At 41.5% G+C, this 18,686-nt stretch overlaps 1 protein-coding gene across 2 annotated transcripts in view; it reads right to left on the bottom strand.

The window, feature by feature from the left end:
* Nucleotides 1–18,686, bottom strand: part of inpp5a (inositol polyphosphate-5-phosphatase A) — a 148,234-nt gene that overhangs the window by 49,837 nt on the left and 79,711 nt on the right. For both annotated transcript variants that reach the window (XM_084376049.1, XM_084376048.1), the window contains exons 5-8: nt 14,410–14,473; nt 12,432–12,535; nt 4,320–4,372; nt 2,832–2,951 (exon numbers count right to left, since the gene is read on the bottom strand). In XM_084376049.1, the coding sequence (XP_084232175.1) occupies nt 2,832–2,951; nt 4,320–4,372; nt 12,432–12,535; nt 14,410–14,473 (341 nt within the window). The remainder of the gene's footprint in view (nt 1–2,831; nt 2,952–4,319; nt 4,373–12,431; nt 12,536–14,409; nt 14,474–18,686) is intronic.

Here is an 18,686-nt window from a genome sequence, read left to right as displayed (position 1 = left end):
TAATGGCAGTTAGTGGCAGATACTTTGATACTCGTCCTTAAATGTCCAATTAAATTATTCTTAAAAACGTTTTTTTTTACATTAAGTGGACAAAAAATTAAAACATAATTTAAAACAATGATTCTGCACATCAAGGTGTAGTTGAGTCAACAAGGTAAATACTGCTTGGTGCAGCCCTGAGCACATGTGTGCATTTTCAAAGCACAGGAAAACAAGCAGGGGATGCATTTCAAGCAGAGCTCTGCTTTGCTCTCATGGAAGTGGCCCACACATCAACGCAGGCTACAGAGCAGTGCTGTTTTGATGTGACTCAATAGTGAGGTCTGGCTGGCTAAACGCTGTTCCTTCTCAGCATTGTTCCCCCGAGGCCTTGAAGCACTTTGGAGATAAACACCGTTTAGCAGTTAAAAGGGCCACAGAGGAAAAGGCTTATCAGATGTCTTCTCAATGGGCCATAAGCTGCATTATGAGGCCTGGGCCCCAGATAAGGTGGAGGCTGAAGTTTGATGCCCCGGCAGCAGAACTCTGTCCCCAGCACTGCTGTGTGATCCGACTCCTGTGCCGGCTGCCTCATGGATCTCAGCTGGTGGTGTTGTTCAGCAGACCCCCTCCTCTCCTCTCCCATTCCGCAATGAGAGATTAGAGCTCAGAGAGGGAGAGTGGAGAGAGGAGAGGGAAGGAGGGGGAGTTTGGCTTTAGATATTCCCCCTGTCCCTTTTCCTGCTCTGCTTTCTGGGGGTAGGAGTCAGAGTTAGGACAATGGCCAAAAAGATGGTTCCCAACCAGCCGCTGAATGGGAACACTGTTGGTGGTAGCGCTTCATTCAAAGCCCGGCCCGGGCACATTGTCCTCCCAGATCGGCAGAGGAGAATGGAGTTTGCTGGTGGCTGCCAAAAGGTTAGCAGCCTCTGTGAAAGGACCAACCCATTATTCACTGCCCTTTACAGAGCCCAAGCACCCTTTGTGCACCTCCTCCCTTCCCTCTGCACCGCCAGCTTTTTCTCACTCCGGTGCTCCGGATCTGCGCCCGACGGCTTCCCCCAAAGTGAGCGACTGAGGCGCGATGCCACCACTATTCCACCCCTAGACCCCTAGCAAGGAATACCAGGGTAGCCGGAACATATGACGACCTCCCCACCACCAACTTGCCTCACACCACTTACCCCTCATCCCCACCCCTGTCAAAAAGAGAACCTTTAAATGATATGGCCCAGAAGTAACAACAGGGTTACCATTCACACCACAAGGGGATTTAGAAAGAGGGAGCGTGGAAACTGCCACTCAGCCAACACAACTTCTATTCAATCCCCTCAGAGACTCTGCTGTTTAGGTATATTTACAAGGGAACTGATGAAAATAAACTAAACAAGCCTGATGCAAGCAGAGGAAATTCAAGTCTTAAATGCAAGTACAACAAGAGGTTCTTTTGAAACGTCATTATGCCAGTAAATCCAGGTAAGTTACAGCGTAATAAAAATTCAAAAAGCTGCCATATTGTTAAAACACTCCACCTTCCCTGTCCATTAAAGGCGGAACATTCTTTCATCAAATCAAGAATGAAGTACAGGTAAAATATGACCTCGTAGAGAATACTGCCTCGTAATTCATGCACATCAGAGAGCCTGGTGATAATGTATGCCACCCATATATGCATGTAGTTATTCAAAGTGGAGCCATGTCATGCATTCTGATGCCATCTGAATGGGAGGTCACCTGCTGCGAGGCAGCTAGTAGGGCTTTTATTCTGTGTTAGCATGACCAGGTAGGGAGCAGGGGTTGCACCGTGCACTCTCTCATTCTGCTCCGCTGCAAATGGATATCCCATAAATCACATTAGCGTGGCCTATGAATGGATAGCCTGGCCTGTTTGCATAGTGGCTGGCTTCACTCCGTCCAGACTGAAGAGATCTTTACCATTAAGATTCCCAGAGCCTTGCCAGCATAATTCCAAATACGAAATTTATTGTAAGGGTTGATCCCCTTGGTAGCACGAATGTGCAAATGACATGGCGATATGCGTATTAGATTATGAAACATCTACTAGTGTGCAAAGTGTACAAAGGTGACAAACAGACCCGGGGCCTGAGCTCATAGAGAGTCCAAAATGGAAAGGATGTATCCTCTGGGAGGGTGAATGTGCTCCATTGGAAGTTTCTTGTAAATCCAAACCATTTCAAGACAATTCTTGTGGACCATAAGAAGTGTTTTTTCAAGGTAAACTTTGACCTGATGATGGCACTAGGGGGCCGGGACTTTTGATATCATGCCAATATGGCCAGCATTTTGTATTGGTCAAAAGTGTCGGACAGGCAGACCTTTGTCCAACACTCCCAAATACCCAATCAGTGAATACTTGCATCCGTTTTCCTACTAGTGGTAGGACAAAAACGAATATGACTGTAGGATTACGCTCCAAAAAAACAAAACAGAAAGTGCTGAAAAGTAAGGAGGAGTTAGAAAGAGGGACAGAAAAAGAACAGATAAAAGAGAGCTGGAAGTTCACAGACCGTGTAGTGAGTAAGACCCCCTACTTTTACAGACAGATGTAATCCCACTGGTCTAGCACTGAATCCCGACAAAATCTCCTCCGCTGTACCTCTCCTGCTCGCTCTCACTCTAAGCCTCCATTACAATATCAATACAGGTTTTGCCATGCCAGACAGGACTGGATTGTGGGTAGCATATACTACATTTGTACATATCCAATTTCCAGTCCAAAGAAAAGAAATCTATGGTTGCAGGAGAAAGGGATGTTTGTTTGACCTCATCAAGAAACACAGTTTGGATGAAAAACTAAGAGAAACAGAGGTTGTTCCAAGCATGTACAATACCTGTCTAAAACGTAGCCCAGCGCCTTCTGCCTGGTCCCAGTGTAGACAGAGGGGCTTTTCTCCCAGGCCACCAAGTTGGAAGCATCGTGGAAAAGGTGGATGTTGACCAGATCAAAGGCACTGGGATGAAAGAACAGACTCAATGTGGTTACCTTGTTTAACCAGGACATTTGCTTGTAAATAAATTACAGGTGTTTTTATTGAACTCATTACCCGCATTAAGACTTTATCTTTTAACACAGTGATCACAGGCAACTTAAGCACTGATCAAAGCTAACTGTATGTATTTTTAATGAGGTTTTGGAATCAAACACTTGCAGCAGGGTTTCCTCTTTATTCTCTTCAGCCGTAATATGCCGTAAATATGAGCACAATTTAAGTTTCACTGGATTGTCAAATTCCAATGCTTTGGGTTTCTGATGCTCAGCAGTGGTCTCTGTCAATTGCTTTTAAACTCATTAAACTCTGATAATATTTGACCGGAATTTCTCAATTTTGTCCCGGACACTGACCAGGACACGCTGACCGGCAACGGAAACCCTGTCTCGCACACAAGAATTGTGTCGGACTATTACTTTACAGTTGACCTATAATTGAATGTGATGACAATGAATCCCCAGGGAGAGATATATTTGTGAATCTAGGCATTAGATGAGCTTTTAAATGATGGCAGTAAAAATTAGACTGACTTGGTACACATTATCTGATTTTTTCCTTGTAAGGGCGATCAAATAAATGCCACATACACGTGCAGAATTCACTACATACAAGCTGCTTTCTTTCAATCTGTGCTGTCAGGGGAAAGCAAGACAGCTCAATGTACAGTGATGAACACTTCCCTGCTGATCCTATCAGTCCTGGTTGTTTTGTTAGCATGGTGTCAGGCAGGGCGACCCAGAGGAATTGGTCTTATCTCAAGGGGCTTTCATTCTGCAGTGACATCCTGAACAAATGAATACATGCATGGCTTTGGCTATCTCCATCTATTCTATCTCTGATCTGATCTCCCTATTCTTCACCAGCCTCCCTCTCTCTGCTGCTCTTGTCAAACGCCATGCCCCTATTAAATGCTTACTGTTTCAGCTCTTTAGTTCTCATGTCATCCTTATATTAGATTACAATCCCCGTCTTCCACCCTCCCCTCGATCCCCTGCTCTGCACACTGGAAGCCAGCGTTTGTATGCATCCCGTACAGGTTCAATTGCATGTAATGTTTTTTGTCATCTGTCATATGCAGCTGCTTGACTAACGTGATTATGTCTAATCAAATCCCTGCTCGCTTCCGTGGCACACTGTCCGGAGAGGGTTCAGCTATGTAACTCACTCTCTCCGTCTGTGCTGTCTATGATAACCACACAGCCCACTGAGGCTTATGGGTGAAGCCAGACATGACTGACATGGTTAGATCTTCATCTCTAATCACAATTCAGTTGTAATGATTCAGGGCAGAGCACAGATGAGGTGGGATGTGTCACTGTAGGGACCTACCAGTCAGCCAGGGCCCATCGAGTTCTGATGAATCCCTTCCTGGACCACTTGCACTGCAGGACAGAAAGACTCAATTCAGCATGACAATGGTAGAATTTGACATTAGGAAGGATTCACCTTTTCTTTAGGAGGGAAATGAAAACTATAATGTCACATATGTTACAATAAAGTACCAGTGTCCAGTATCTGGAAGCACAGTTTCCTTCAAAGATTCCTGAAAAGTTAGGAGTTTTAAATAGTTTTATGAAATTTAACTTGTGAATAAATTCTGCTCACTTTTGCGAACAAAACAAGGTACTTTTACTTATCATTTGTGCCTTCATCCATTCGGCTGCTAAATGCAGAGAACTGAGCCAGAAATGTGTGCAATGAAATAGTGTTCTGTTTTATTTATTATAATATGTCTAAGTATGTATGATTTATGTTGTATGAATGTTTTTTATGACGGTGACATCTACTGTAGAAACTGAATTGCCCTTTGGGGATAAATAAAGTATTCTTCTTCTTCTTCTTCTTCTTCTTCTTCTTATGTACTGTGCACTTTAATGACACTTGGACTTTTCTTAAACACACAGTGTGTAATTTCCGCCTCTCGAGGTCTGTAGTTTGATGGGGTAGTGAAGAAGCATTAGTTCATGGGAGTTGTTGTCTTCATTGTTTAACAACCACAATCGCTCATGAAAATCTGTCTAGTCTCATTCTCTGACTCTCTCCCAGAAATTAGCAACAGGCGGTCAAATTAATTGCATCGTTACCTTGAGTAGATGTAAGGATTTGTCTGGGTTTGAACATAGTTGGAATCATTTGGGATAATGTAAGTGAGTACTTTTAGTTTTGATATGCAGGTGCTTTTTGTTTAAAAAGTAAAAATGTTATTACATTTTTACCAAAGTAGCCACTGTAGGTTAACCAACTGACTTCATAATTACTTGGCAGCCATTTTTCAATCAAAAATGCCAAACAACCCTTTCTGTTTTCATTCATTTAATGTTTTTTTGACGGTTTGTTTGATAAAACAAGCAATTTGATTCCACTGTACTTATAGTGGGAATTACTATTTTCTGATGGATTATAGACCAACAGAATACCTGTTAAATCAAAATAAATCACCATATTAACTAATGACGACACCTAATAGAGTACACTTATTAAAGATTACATGTACAGATTCTTAATAGCCAGGGAGCCTTTTTATTCAAATCCAGCGGTCAGAAATGCATCTAGAGCTCATTCTTGTTCTTTAGACAGTTTTCAAGTTTATTTGGCAGTCCTTGTCAGATACTTTGCAACATATCTGATAAATAATGAAGAGACGAGTTATATGAACAGCTTCAATACAGAACCTAAAATTAGTAAAAGTTAGACAAAATATAGATAAGCATCCAACTCAGTGTGCGAACACTGTAGACATGTAGCATACAGCTGCTTGATCAGCTCCCACCAGCCTTGAGTTAATTATCCAATCACAAGTCCAAAGATCTTTCTCAAACAGCACATGATTCACCATGAAGCTGGTTATTAAATGAGAGACAAATTGATGATGCGAGTGTTCTCATTCTGAATAGATAAATACGTCTCTTTTCCCTCAGCCTCTCCTTTTCTGTCTGTCTCTCTCTGATACTCCTAATGGGGAGTTAACTGCAGTGATGAATAAACTAATTATGGGCCAGGTCACATAATTACAAATTGACTAATTTTATTTAAAAAAAAAGAAAAAAAAGAAAAAAAAAAACTCAGATGCAAATTAAAAGGCTAAGAGGTATTTGATTGCGTCTCACATCCTTCAATCTGCATTAGTACAAGATTAACTGTATCAAATTGAATTACATTAGCATACTTGAATTAATCCATACTGCCTCTGCAGGATGTATGGGCCCAATTATAACTCGCTGTCCCAATATTGTGACTTTGGAAGGAGCAAATGGAATTAGATGTGAGCGTCACGCTGCGGCGTAACAGATTGACCTCTCACTTTAAGAAATATATTTGAAACTAACTGAATCAGAACATATTGTAAAGATAAACAAAAGCAACGAGGATGGCGTGAGTTTAGTAATTACATTCATGTGTTTATGTACACAAAATGTACATTCAATCACACATTAAGTATGCTGCACAGAAAATCCATTAGTGTAGTTTACTGTGTGCGTTTGTTGATTTAAAGTTAAGGAAAGAAAGTCTTAGAGTGGGGAGGATGAGGAGGGACAAGATGAAGAGAGAATATACGGGTGTGTGTGTGTGTGTGTGTGTGTGTGTGTGTCCATACGAGCTCTGACTGCAGCCAGAGACGTTTAATCTCGATTTAATTTAAAGAGCCATTAACTACAATCGCAGCATTAAAATCCATCACTTCCTTGACACCCGGCCCCAGATTGCCCCATTTCCTCCACGTATGACTGATTGACCCCCTGCTTCATCGCTTGCTTATAAACACACTCACATCACACACACACGCGCGCACACACATGCACACACTCAGCGTAAACACGTAGACGACTGTCTCAGTCAAGTGTAACAACCATCTACATACCAGAAAGTTAAAAAATACACTCTCTTAATTGTTTCACCCAATTTCAGTGCTTTGATTTTGTAATAGGTGTCCAGTTAGGATAATTATCTCGCGCAATCAATCAAAGTGCAGAAGAAGTGTCCTTCTCTATTGGTTGACATGATGACATCATGATTTGGTTGCTGCAGCTGATATTGGAGCAGAGATGATGACACAGATGCTGTCCAGCCCCATTTAATCTCCTGCTGAAACATCATCCTCATCACCCCCCCTACTCCCTCCCCCTGCCACACGTGCACACACACACACACACACACACACACACCACACACAAATACATCTTAAAACAGATGCATTTAGCCACTACACTCTTTGATTTGCTATGCCACAGTTATTTAGAATACAAGACATATTTGGATGAAATGGATGTATGACATGTAATCATATCATATATCAGGTTACTATAAAGAGTCAGAGGGAGGGGATGATGGCAGGAGTCAAAGGGCATCGGAAAAAGGTCACAAGGCTTGAGGTGACATTGGCTGACCTTCCACAGGTCAGCGATGGCGTCTCCGCCTATGACAGTGATGAACGGCGGCTACACAGTGGGTCACATCCAGGGGTGTCAGGCAATACATATACATGCTGACCACAACACACACACACACGGGATGAGACAGAGACAGACAGGAAATAAGGAAAAAATGGACAGGATGGGGCGATGGAGGGAAGTAGAACCATCGGATTCACTTGAAACTGAAAAACACTACATAAAACTCCCCAATTGTGACCAATGGAAAATAACGCTCCTTTAAAATGTCAGACGTGACAGTCTGGACACATACACAACCCGACGACAGTCCTTGTCCAAAACACCCTCCCACCACCGCTTCCCGGTCTGTCCCGTTTGATTCTTTGACCTTTCTTATATTTCAGCTCAAAGTCCGACCCCCATAAATAATATTATGGCGGGGTTGATGTTTGGAGGGGGAGTGATAGAAGAGTGCAGGACAGGGAGGGGGGGCTACACAAAAGCCCCGTGACAGAAATGCACTGTGAGTAATAAGTAATACACACAAACGCTGATTGATTTGAGCCCTGCTAGACAGTCACATTTATCTTTATTCCATCATCCAGGGGGCCCATCAAATAAGAGAGGGCCTCACATACAGGGTTTATTTGACTGGACAGCACACGGACGTACGTGTGTGCGCCTGTGTGTGTGTGTGTGTGTGTGTGTGGGTGGGTGTTTGGATAAAGATGGACTGCAAAAATAGAGAGCAGTGTGTGTGTGATTGTCACCACCTAAATATTGTAGTAAACACAACGCAGGAAAGCTTTTAGAATTTACACACTAAATTCAAGAAAAGGTCTACTAAAGCATTTTCAGCCCGACCCATAGAGGGCGCCACAAATACTAAAAGTTTATGTCTCATAATCAGCTCCACGGTTTCGTACGAAATCCGGTTTGCACTATCCAGGGTTACGTAACTTTTTACGTATACGACCTAAAAACTCTATTCAGCTTACTGTTTTTTTGCTGCCAATGATGGCAGACTATGGACACTTCAGCAATTTCAGTTTCAGCTGGGCTTTTTGAAATATCCTCCTCCTTCTCTGCAATTCTTACACCGATCATTCCCATATAGAGCCAAGTTTGTAGTGCTTTGAACCTTTCATTTTACCCCAGTTTACTTTCTTGCTATCACAGTTTAAACTTAGCTTAATGTGCATGAATGTTGCTAAAAAATATATTATACAAACCACATTGCATTTCTTTTTTCAAATGTGCTTTAGATATTGTAAAAATATCATTATCATGAAGTCTTTTGGCCGTGATATTCGTTAAAATCTGATATTGTGACAGCCTTAATTCTGAACTCTCTAAATAAATAAATAAATAAAAAATCACCTGTACGTCCTGGTCAGCTCAAAATTTTCACAGAAAAAGGTTTGATTTAAACAGCCAGAGTACAGCTTAAATTGGATTTTTGCAGTAGTATTCAGTTGTGAAATCAAGATATGTTTTTCTTATCTTTCTGTACACAAAAAATGTGTGCAGAACGCTTTCATTTAGCTTTCATTCCAACATTATCCCCTCATTTATGAGCTCCTTGCAGTCTCATGGATCACGTCTGTCACGGAGAACAGCATCTGTGTCACAGGTGTCTTGTCTGGTGATAAACGCAGGGAGCATTTTACAAGCAATGCCAGTTTAAATGACTTCATCTCCTTAACGTACACATCACATCTATGAATCACGTGCGGTGTTCTAAATCAAAGGAGGAAAACATGAGGGAAGTTAACTTTCATCGGGGGCAGAGCTCGAAAGTAATCGCAGCCCTGTATCAGAGCTTACTACAGAGGGCACTAAAAGGGGATGAAAAGTCAATGCTTTTATGGACACGTTCGTGGTGCCAAACAACAAATACAAACTCATATGGATGTTGATCTACAGCCTGTCCACTATTTCCTTCCCTACCTTTTTTTTCCACGGCTGTGTAAAACAATCAATAGCAAGGGCACATTAAGGTCTGGGTCGTATACTTTATTTATATAAGGCAATGACAAATCCTTATGATGCAATGGTTTTTTGGAGGCGTGTATTACTGCGCCAAACAAATAAATATATTAATGCCCACTGGGGAGGCGGAGAGATTGACGGAACAACGGGAAACGACAAGCCGTCCAAATCCATCATGGCGACCTTTCAAAAGAAATGCGCCCACTATTTTGTCCACTTCCTTCTTATTCAGCATTTCAATTAATGTCCCAGCTTCTCTCCCCTTCACTTACAGCTATAACTCAAGGTGGGATTACGGTAAGAACCGATGTTATGCATATGGAGGGGTTGTCACTTAAATCAGAATCAAACTGAGAAGAGAGGGCCATGAGCGGGAAGTGTGAATGTTTACCCCAATATTTTATCTAATGGCGGTGAATTTAGCCACTTTTAAGAGTTGAAATAGAAAGCCATGACGAGTAATGATTTAGGTTAAATGAAAATGGATCTTTTCAGAGTGTTCAGTAATTTTATCAGAGAAAAAAAAGGCTTGCTTGATTTATTTTTTAAATGTTTTTCTTTATTTTCTGGTTGCTGTCTTCATGCATTGATTGGACAGCACACGTTGCACAATAGCTTTAAACTTTAATAATCAAGTCTATGTCTACTTTTCAAGTAAAATGTTAAACATTTAATCAGCTTTTAAAATTAGATTTTTCTTTTTTTATATATATTAATGTCAACTGAACATCTTTGGTTTGTTGACAAAATGAGACATTTGAACACATGTTGGGTTCTGGGAAACTGTGGTGGACATAGTTCACAATTCTATGGACCAAATGATTAATTGACTAATTGACAGATTAGGGCTGTAACTAACAACATTTTCATCATAGATTAATCTGCCAATTACTTTCATTTTCAAGTCTATAAAAACTTCAGTCTAAAACCAAAACACTGTCATAAATGGAAAAAGAAAAGCAGCAACTCCTCACATGTAAGAAGCTGGAACCAGCAGATGCTGACATTTTTGCTAAAATCATTAATTGATTATCAAAATAGTGTGATTAATTTTCCTTCCATCGATTATCAGATAGTCATTGTAGTCTATCGCAGATACATCTCTAATTCCCACTCTGCACATACCTCCTAAGGATTTGTAAATATGGACTCACACTTAAATGTGTCTGAACCACTGAGCACCACTCAAGTGCAGTGACATGTACTGAGTGACATTTGGTTTTTCTCTTTTATATATACAAACCAACACACATACACCAAGCCCTCCCACCATGATGTCATCAGTCCCTCACTCAATGACACTTTATTAATGGGGGACCGTAAAGGTAAGACACAAGCGGGGAAACACACACATCCGTCTCACAGCGGCCACCTGAGCTGTCTGCTGTCATTCTAGCCTTCCTCAGAGGGTTCTGTCTGACAAACTGGATCAATTCAAATACACATGACTGTTTTTTTTAGTAGTTATAACCATGACAACAAGATACCATCCCCCTGTGTCTTTTCTGTTAACTTAAATCTTTCAGTTCGGGTACCTCTCCACACTTGTTACAAAATTTCTCCACACATCTAAGGCCACCCAAAACTGAGAGCTGAGACTCAACTGGTTTGGGACTCCGTGTGGCGTTCTGTCCGGTCCAAGATCCCCGTGTAATAGGATTCCTCAAAGCTGCAGATGGATGGCAAATCTAGGCGGTTTCATCTACTAAAAGAGGGCATAAATCACCAGCGGAGGAAGCGGGGACGAGGCAGGGGTTATCACCAGTCTGCCTCCCTCATGAGAGCTTTGCATTAAAGCATTAGTGAAATTAATTCATCTTTCATAAGAGGTTTGAGCAGTATCTGTGATCTATGATAACAACCAATTTCTCACTACGGAGGGGCCGCAGGAGGGGGAGGAGGAGGAGAAAAAAAATACTCGGCGACCCTGATAGACTACACAAATCTGCTCTTTTTAAATGGGCTAACATTATCTGGAGTGCTGCTCTCTGGAGCATCATCCCAGATTCATATCCCAGCCGGGAAAGAGGCATAAATCACGGGGCAAAACTTTTCTCATCTGCCCCCCCACCGCCTCCTTTCTCTCTACATCACTCCCCTCATCCCTCTCGCACGGTGCCATGCCAGGTTTGTTTTGTGGTTTTCTTTACTTGTCCTGTTAAACGCAGAACAATGCTTCTGCTGTAATCATTTTAAATGGCTTGGCGCCTCAATCAGTGTAATTGGTTTTAGATCATCTCTGGAATGGGAAAGTGGGAAAAACCTGAGACGTGAAGATGTTTGGGTGTGTGTGTGTGTGTGTGTGAATGCATATGTTTGTGTGTGTACGTCTGGGGTGGCTCAGGGTGGGGAGTCCTGCAGTGTGTGAAAGAGACGGAAATTGGGGGGAAGTGTGTGAAGGGGCCGTATCCATCTGTTTTGCATATATTTGCAGAGGCGGCCGTCGGAGCATGGTTGACAGATGAGTGGGGAGTGCGGGGATGACACACGGGCGGTCGTGCTCTTTATTACTATATCAGCACAGCTATGCTCAGCGCTCAGCTCCCTTCTGATGGCACACCGCGCCGAAACCAGAAAACTGAACACAGCGCAGTGAGCATGGGACTGCTCCACGGGACACGGCAGACACAATGAGGACTCTCTGTTTCATGATTTGAATTTTTTGTCTGATTTATCTTCAAATCGAATCAGACGTGTCATCTTGAATTCCTTGAAACCAGGAAAAAAATAAATTGGACTTTAAGACAAATTTTAAAAAAAGACCAAATCATTCAAAAGTAGGGAAAAGGAAATCTCCTTTTTAATAAAAACTATTATGACAAGACTATAAACTTAAGGTATTTTATAAGATTTCTTTTGCAACCTTATCTCTGGAAAAAAAATCATTCATTAAATGATGTGTATCGATCACTTTTTCAGATTAACAGCTTTATTAAACCTGCAAACCTGTGTGTTAATTCGTCACGACACGTTTCCACCTCCAACTGTGATATCTGTCAGTCCACGTCCCAACAGGAAGCCGTCATTAGATGACAACATCCCCATCTGTCAGTCAAAGTGTGCTTATCACATTACCCACCTCGGGAAAGTAGTCCTGTGGAAACTTTTCCTTCTCCAGTGAGGGTGTGCTTTCTAGTGTGTCTGAGTAGGTTTCCTTCCCCACCACCTTCTTGAATTTCTTGGCTGAGGAAGAGATGGGGGTAGGACGGAGAAGAGGGGGAGGAGGTAGAGAAAAAGAGTGAGGAAAAGGTTAGGTTCATTATTGGAGACCCCATGTGTGAGTCTGAATCTCCTAATTTAATCAGAGCTCACTGAAAGCCTGAAAGAGCAACTTTGGCTTCATCAGGCAACTGCACCACCTGCTGGTCAGAGTGAAAAACATCTGTATTCAGCTGGAGAGGTGAGTGCAAGAGGTCACAACATGGGTGAAATTATAATATAGGCCTGTCTCTGAGCTCACAGGAAGAATGCTGTAGTTTGCTTCATGTCAGGTTCCCTTAGTATTCACAATAACTGCTTCTCATTTTCACTGTGTAGACAATACCTATTGTATGACGGGTACATACTCATCTGAATCGAGAGTCAGTCTAAGGATAGAGGGTGGTGTATGTTCTAATTTAGTCTTCTGTGGCATGTTGGACTACACAAATGAACTTCAGCACTTAAGCAGGACCAATATGACCACAAGGTCCGTAATTAAGCTCAGGAACATGCATTACTGCCAAGAGTGACTTGATTAAACACGTGTGTGAGGGAGAGTCAGTCATCGATTGTGGCTCATCTTTTTGTGGGGAAAAAAGGTCTAAATTCTCTCATTCCACCTTTTTAAATCTATTTTTTCTGGTTTCTTTACTCCTCTATGACAGTAAACTGAATATCTTTGTGAAGAGGATAAAACAAGGTAATTTAAACATCATCTTGGATTTTGGGAATCATCGGTTAACATTTTTTACCATTTTCTGATGTATTAAAGACCAAGTATTAATCAAATAATGAATGATAAATGAGAAAATGATAGATGACAGATTATTTGACAATGAAAATAATCGTTATTTGCAGCCCTACATGACAAATATCTACAAAAGGATAGCAATATTAAATATACCTGATTCATTTTATACTTCAGTTTAGTCTAGATTAAAGATCATCTTAGAAAAAGTTAATTTATCTTTTACAATTTTCAAACATTACAAGCCTTGTGAGGATAAAATATTAAAATCTGTTTTAAGTCACAGTTTGTTTTTATTTTAGTCTCAGTTTTGTTCTGTACTGTCAACCCTGTTTGAGTATTATACTGAACTGTACGCTTATTTTTAAACTACTATCACTTCAATCTGGATATTCAATCTGATAAAAGAGCAAAACAAGTATTTCTTAATGAACATCCAATGGGCCTCTATCATGGAATAATGTCTAAGTGGGACATTTGAGTAAAGCAGAGCCATTGTTAACATTGTTAGTAATATCTGTGCTTTTTCTACCATGACAAGTCAAAATGTCTGCTGTGGAACAACAGAATCAACTGATCTACACAGAAAGTACAGTAGTTTATGTAATTCTGACTTCTGACTCAATATATGGTTACGTGTGTGTACATAAGGAGTGGTCTTCTCCCCTCTCGACCCCTCCCCCGCCTTCGCCCTGTCCTTCACTGGGGTAACTGGTGCTTATGCTGACTTGGGTCTAATAGGAAGCGAGGCGCCTCCACATCTATATCCCTTCTTTAATTAGCGCGGCCGCCGGACCCCGGGGGCCTCTGACACCGCAGGCTGATGAGACCGCCGTAACTGTCCAATAACCCGCCACACACCATTACTGTAGGCCTGAAATCTTATGAATTAAATCCTAATATTAATAAGCATTACCATTCTGTTCCCCTCCCGTTACATTATCCTCAAAGCCAATCTTAGCTCGCTAGTTTTGATGGAAGCGGGAATAGCCTGCAAATGGTTGTGTGTGATATGCAGGGGTGGGATGAGGGGGCAACATGTGAGGATTTCATTTCTAGACATTGGTGATGATGTATGTGTGGAGGTGTGTTGGAGGGGGGCACTCACCTTTGAAATCAAACTGGTGGATGTTTTTCAAAGACTCGTGGATAAAGTAGAAACTTCCGAGAGCCTGCAAAAGGAGAAGCATTGGTGAGATTAGAAATGTTTGCCATGAAGGATTCCATACTTATTCAAGATATTAATTTCTTTACTGGATCCAGTCAGGATTGATCAAATCCCTTCACAGATAAAGATTCTGCCATGAATCTATTATTTAGACCAGGTTATGGTGGTGCTGCTCAGCCTTACTTACAATTTTGCCCAGTGGCCAATCATGGTATTGCAGCAAAACATTCCCCTCAAGCCCAAAACCATTTTTGCCATAAAGCACCATTATAAAAGAGACATCTATAAAACTGTTGGCACTTTAATCTGTTAAAAAAAAAAAGGGTAAATGTTGTGCATTTTTTGAATTTGTGTCTGGGTGACAGGAGCAACAATATGGTGATGATAAAATGGTTGACATCTTCATATTGCAAGTTCGACATCTGAGATGCACTGTCCATTAACTTTAACTAAGTCTGAGCACCAAGCATCAATAACGTCAATGCAGAATCCTTCTCCACACGCTTGAAAAATGCATTGAACATTTTACAGCCACTTCTTTCACAATGTAAGCTTTTGGGACAGTATGCATCATGTGCTTTTGTAATTATACAGTCTGGCCACTATATCAAATTGGCTTGAAAGCCCGGTACTGTTCCTGGGGGCAAGAGTTATAGCTGGAAGCTAGAAACTTTTTTGGGTGTATATGCCTGGCAGCAATTCTCACGGAGTGACACGGCACCATCTTTGGGTCCAGTTACTAGTTCTGTTAAAAATCTTTACAGAATATGGAATGACTGGAATCTTTGGATTCTAGACATGAAAGTAGGAATATAAGTCCCACCAACATTTCCCACCATCTTTGCAAAATTTCCAGCCAATTAAGAGCTATAATTTATCACATTTTTCTCCAGTTTCCAAGAACCCTGCTCGTAACCTTTCAACAATGTTGAGCGTGCGAAGGATTGACCTAATGTGAGAATGCTTGACTAATAAACTGGGCTTAAAGTATAGAGCCTCACTCTTTAACACACTCCAGAGCACACTTTCCATAGCTCCGCTCAATGGGAAGCCACAAACACTACACACCATCAACTACACAACAACAGGTGCAGCGTGCTCTCAGTACAGTACACTCAGCGCAGTCTCTGTACGCTCCATTCTCGGGCTCAGAGTCCTCTAATGTGGCGAGTCAACAATTTGAGCTTTCAAAGGACACATTCAGATGGACTTTTGAATGAGCAAAGATCGACTTCAATAGGCTTAAAATCTTAATTTTCCCTGTGAACAATCAGGAAACTTTCCCAGTCGGGGAACAAGCCAATCAAAGTCTGTGGGAAGAAGCAAGAGTGGTGCAGAGGGGGATTTGACGCGGTTCACAGTCCACTACACTGCTTTCTGTTGCCCTCTTTACATTTAGGGCAAATGGAGGCAAAGCTCAAGCTCAATCCCCTGTGTCTTTGAGATAGCAGACCTTTGGCTGGGGATAATTCTGAGTCTGCCCTCAAAGAGAGAGGCAGAGGGTGGTGGGTAACTTTTACGATGAAGACCAGAGCGACCACATTAAAACAAAAGACAAAGAGCATTAGAAAACAGCGAGGTAGGAGATTAAAGATAAGGGCAGGTATGCTTCTCGTGCCCAGGTACAGTAAAAGGAAGAAGAGGGATGGAGTGAGGTTGGAGGGGCGGTGATCAAAAGAAGGAGGAGACATCAGTAGAAGAAAAGGCTGTGAGGATGAAGAAGGATTTAGTCTGGAGGGTTTTCCTGCGTTTTCCTATTGAGGCCGGGCGCAGACGCCTCTCCCTGACACACTGGGACAGAGTTTGGGCCCGGCCTCTGCATTATTTATGAGCGCCGGCACATCTTGAGATTAAACATTTGCTGATTTGTCAAAAGCACAAACATGAGGTCCTGCCCATCTCCTTGACATATAAGTTCAGCCGACGGAAAACACTGTCGCACATTTAATTGATGAGAACAGCGGCTGGTGACCCGAACCCCCGCCGCGCTCCCCTCCCTTCCTCCCTCATTCCTTCTCCTGCTCTGACGGAGGACAGAGAAAAAGGGAAAAGGAAGGTGGAGGGGTGGAGGGGGGGGGGGGTTGCGTGTATGAGAGGGGACAGCGTTGGGCGAAGGCAGGACTCAAGGTCACAGCTTCCCATTGCGAGAGGACGGCTTCCAGGAAGGCCCCGTACACTTATTTGTGCTCGCTTGTCTTTATGTTCTCTTTCACCTTAAAGTGCCAACAACACACTTGGAGACAAAGATGGATAGCAAAACAGGCCGAGGGAGGGAAAGCTGCGCTATTTGTCAAAACGGTGCCACTATGCTAACTGCAGCTGTTTGTGTGAATATTTCAGCGGGTAGTCAAGTAAAAATGACAAGTTTGAAATATGACACATGAGAAATTATGGAGAAAAGAGGATATATTTCACTCTATTAGAAATTAAACTGCAGGGCTGCAATTTCTCTGGAAAATCAATGTACTACTGCAGAAACAATTAGTCAATCAATCAATTGATCCACAGAAAATTTATAAACAAGAATTTTAGCAAGTGACTCATGGTTTAAAAAAATTGATAAATGGTTTATTGAGAATAAGATTCACTGGATCCAGCTGCTTGAATATGAGGCTTTTCTGCTATCCTCTGTTAGTATAATATTATAAATGTAGTATCTTTTGGTTTTAATATATTGATTATTCAACCGAAAAGAAAATTAACTGCAAACTATTGTTATAACCAATTAATCATTTCAGTCATTTTTCAAGCAGGAATGTCAAATATCTGCTGTTTTCAGCTTCCTAAATGTAAGGGTTTGCATATTTATGTCATTTATGAAAGTAAATATAGAGTCTTTGGGTTTTGGACTGTCACCTATTTTTGACAGTTCATAGACGGAACTAGTGGTACTCAGCAGCACTCATACCTCCGCCAAGGCCTAACAGTTCCTTTTAATTAAATCAAATCTAATCACTCTATATTCTGAACCATCCATAAATGCTAAACTATAATTTCAGCCTACCACATCTCAGATCTGTATTAAACTGTACTCACTCATATACCAAGCACCTAAATACACCTGATTTTTTCATCAAGATCAATGTATTATTACCTGACTAATTAACTAAAATGTCAAAAAACGCAATGTTAAAGAGAGTGAGAAAGACTTCCTGGATCAGTCCCTTTATCTGGATCTGCACCAGAATTTAATGGAGTCTATTCTGGGCCGAGACCCATCCTCTATCCAACTGTCATGAAAATCTGTTATCTAGTTTTTGTGTAATCTTGCTGAAATCATAACCTCCTTAGCGGAGGTAATAGTTGTTACTTGCAGAATTTTTGGGGGGAATTTTTCAACATGAAATATATGAAAAATAATTGTCCTAAAGAGCGCTATCAATTGCTTAAAGAAAACCTGTGCTTGACCCCAAAGCCTGATTAATGATTGCAGGGAGTCTTCAACAGCAAATGAAAATAAAAAGCTGACTAAAGAAATGAATGATTAAAGCCTTCACTTTAACTCTAAACAGCCACCGTCTCCCTCTCAGTGGAAGCTGATCTCTCTACAGGCCCCGAGAGTACGGAAAAATGAAATGAATATGACATCAAACAAATGATGAATCAATTTTCAAATAAATGATAAACAACTATGCTTAAGTGGCTATCCGTGTAATCGCAAAAATCTACTTAACCCTCCACCCTAATAAATATTTATTTGACATCGGGGTTCAGAACCTCGCAGCTGCTCTGCTCTCTCTCCTCTCCTCTGCCTCCCTCCTGCACTCTTCATGAAGAAGCTATTATATTAGCGGGGCGCAATTAATCCATTTGTCTCCGTACATGACAGCCTCAAAATATTCATTAGGGCCGGACTGCGCTGACAGGCCATGCTTATCTTTTACCAGTAGCTTTACAATGGCCTGTGTCAAACGTATGTTTGTCACGTCCCTCTTTATTGATTAGCTGCCAGATTCACTTGAAATAATTAAAAGTATATTTTACATATTTATAAACCCCACTGCCATGGCGGCTACTTAATTTTCCATTAGTAAAATGCAGTCTATTAAGTGCAGCATGAGGGCCGCGGGGGGAGGTAAGGGGAAATGAGTAATCACCATAATTGTAGACAGAAAGACAATAACCACGCCATAAAAGCTGGGCTTTATGACTCGTTCTGGCAATGCTATCTCTTATCACGAGTTGTATTGGCTACGCTGCCCACAGATAAGGGCACA

This window comes from Pagrus pagrus, assembly GCF_965226575.1.
Source record: "Pagrus pagrus genome assembly, chromosome: 15".
In the NCBI taxonomy this organism is placed as follows: domain Eukaryota; kingdom Metazoa; phylum Chordata; class Actinopteri; order Spariformes; family Sparidae; genus Pagrus; species Pagrus pagrus.
This window is presented reverse-complemented; position numbering and strand designations above follow the sequence as displayed.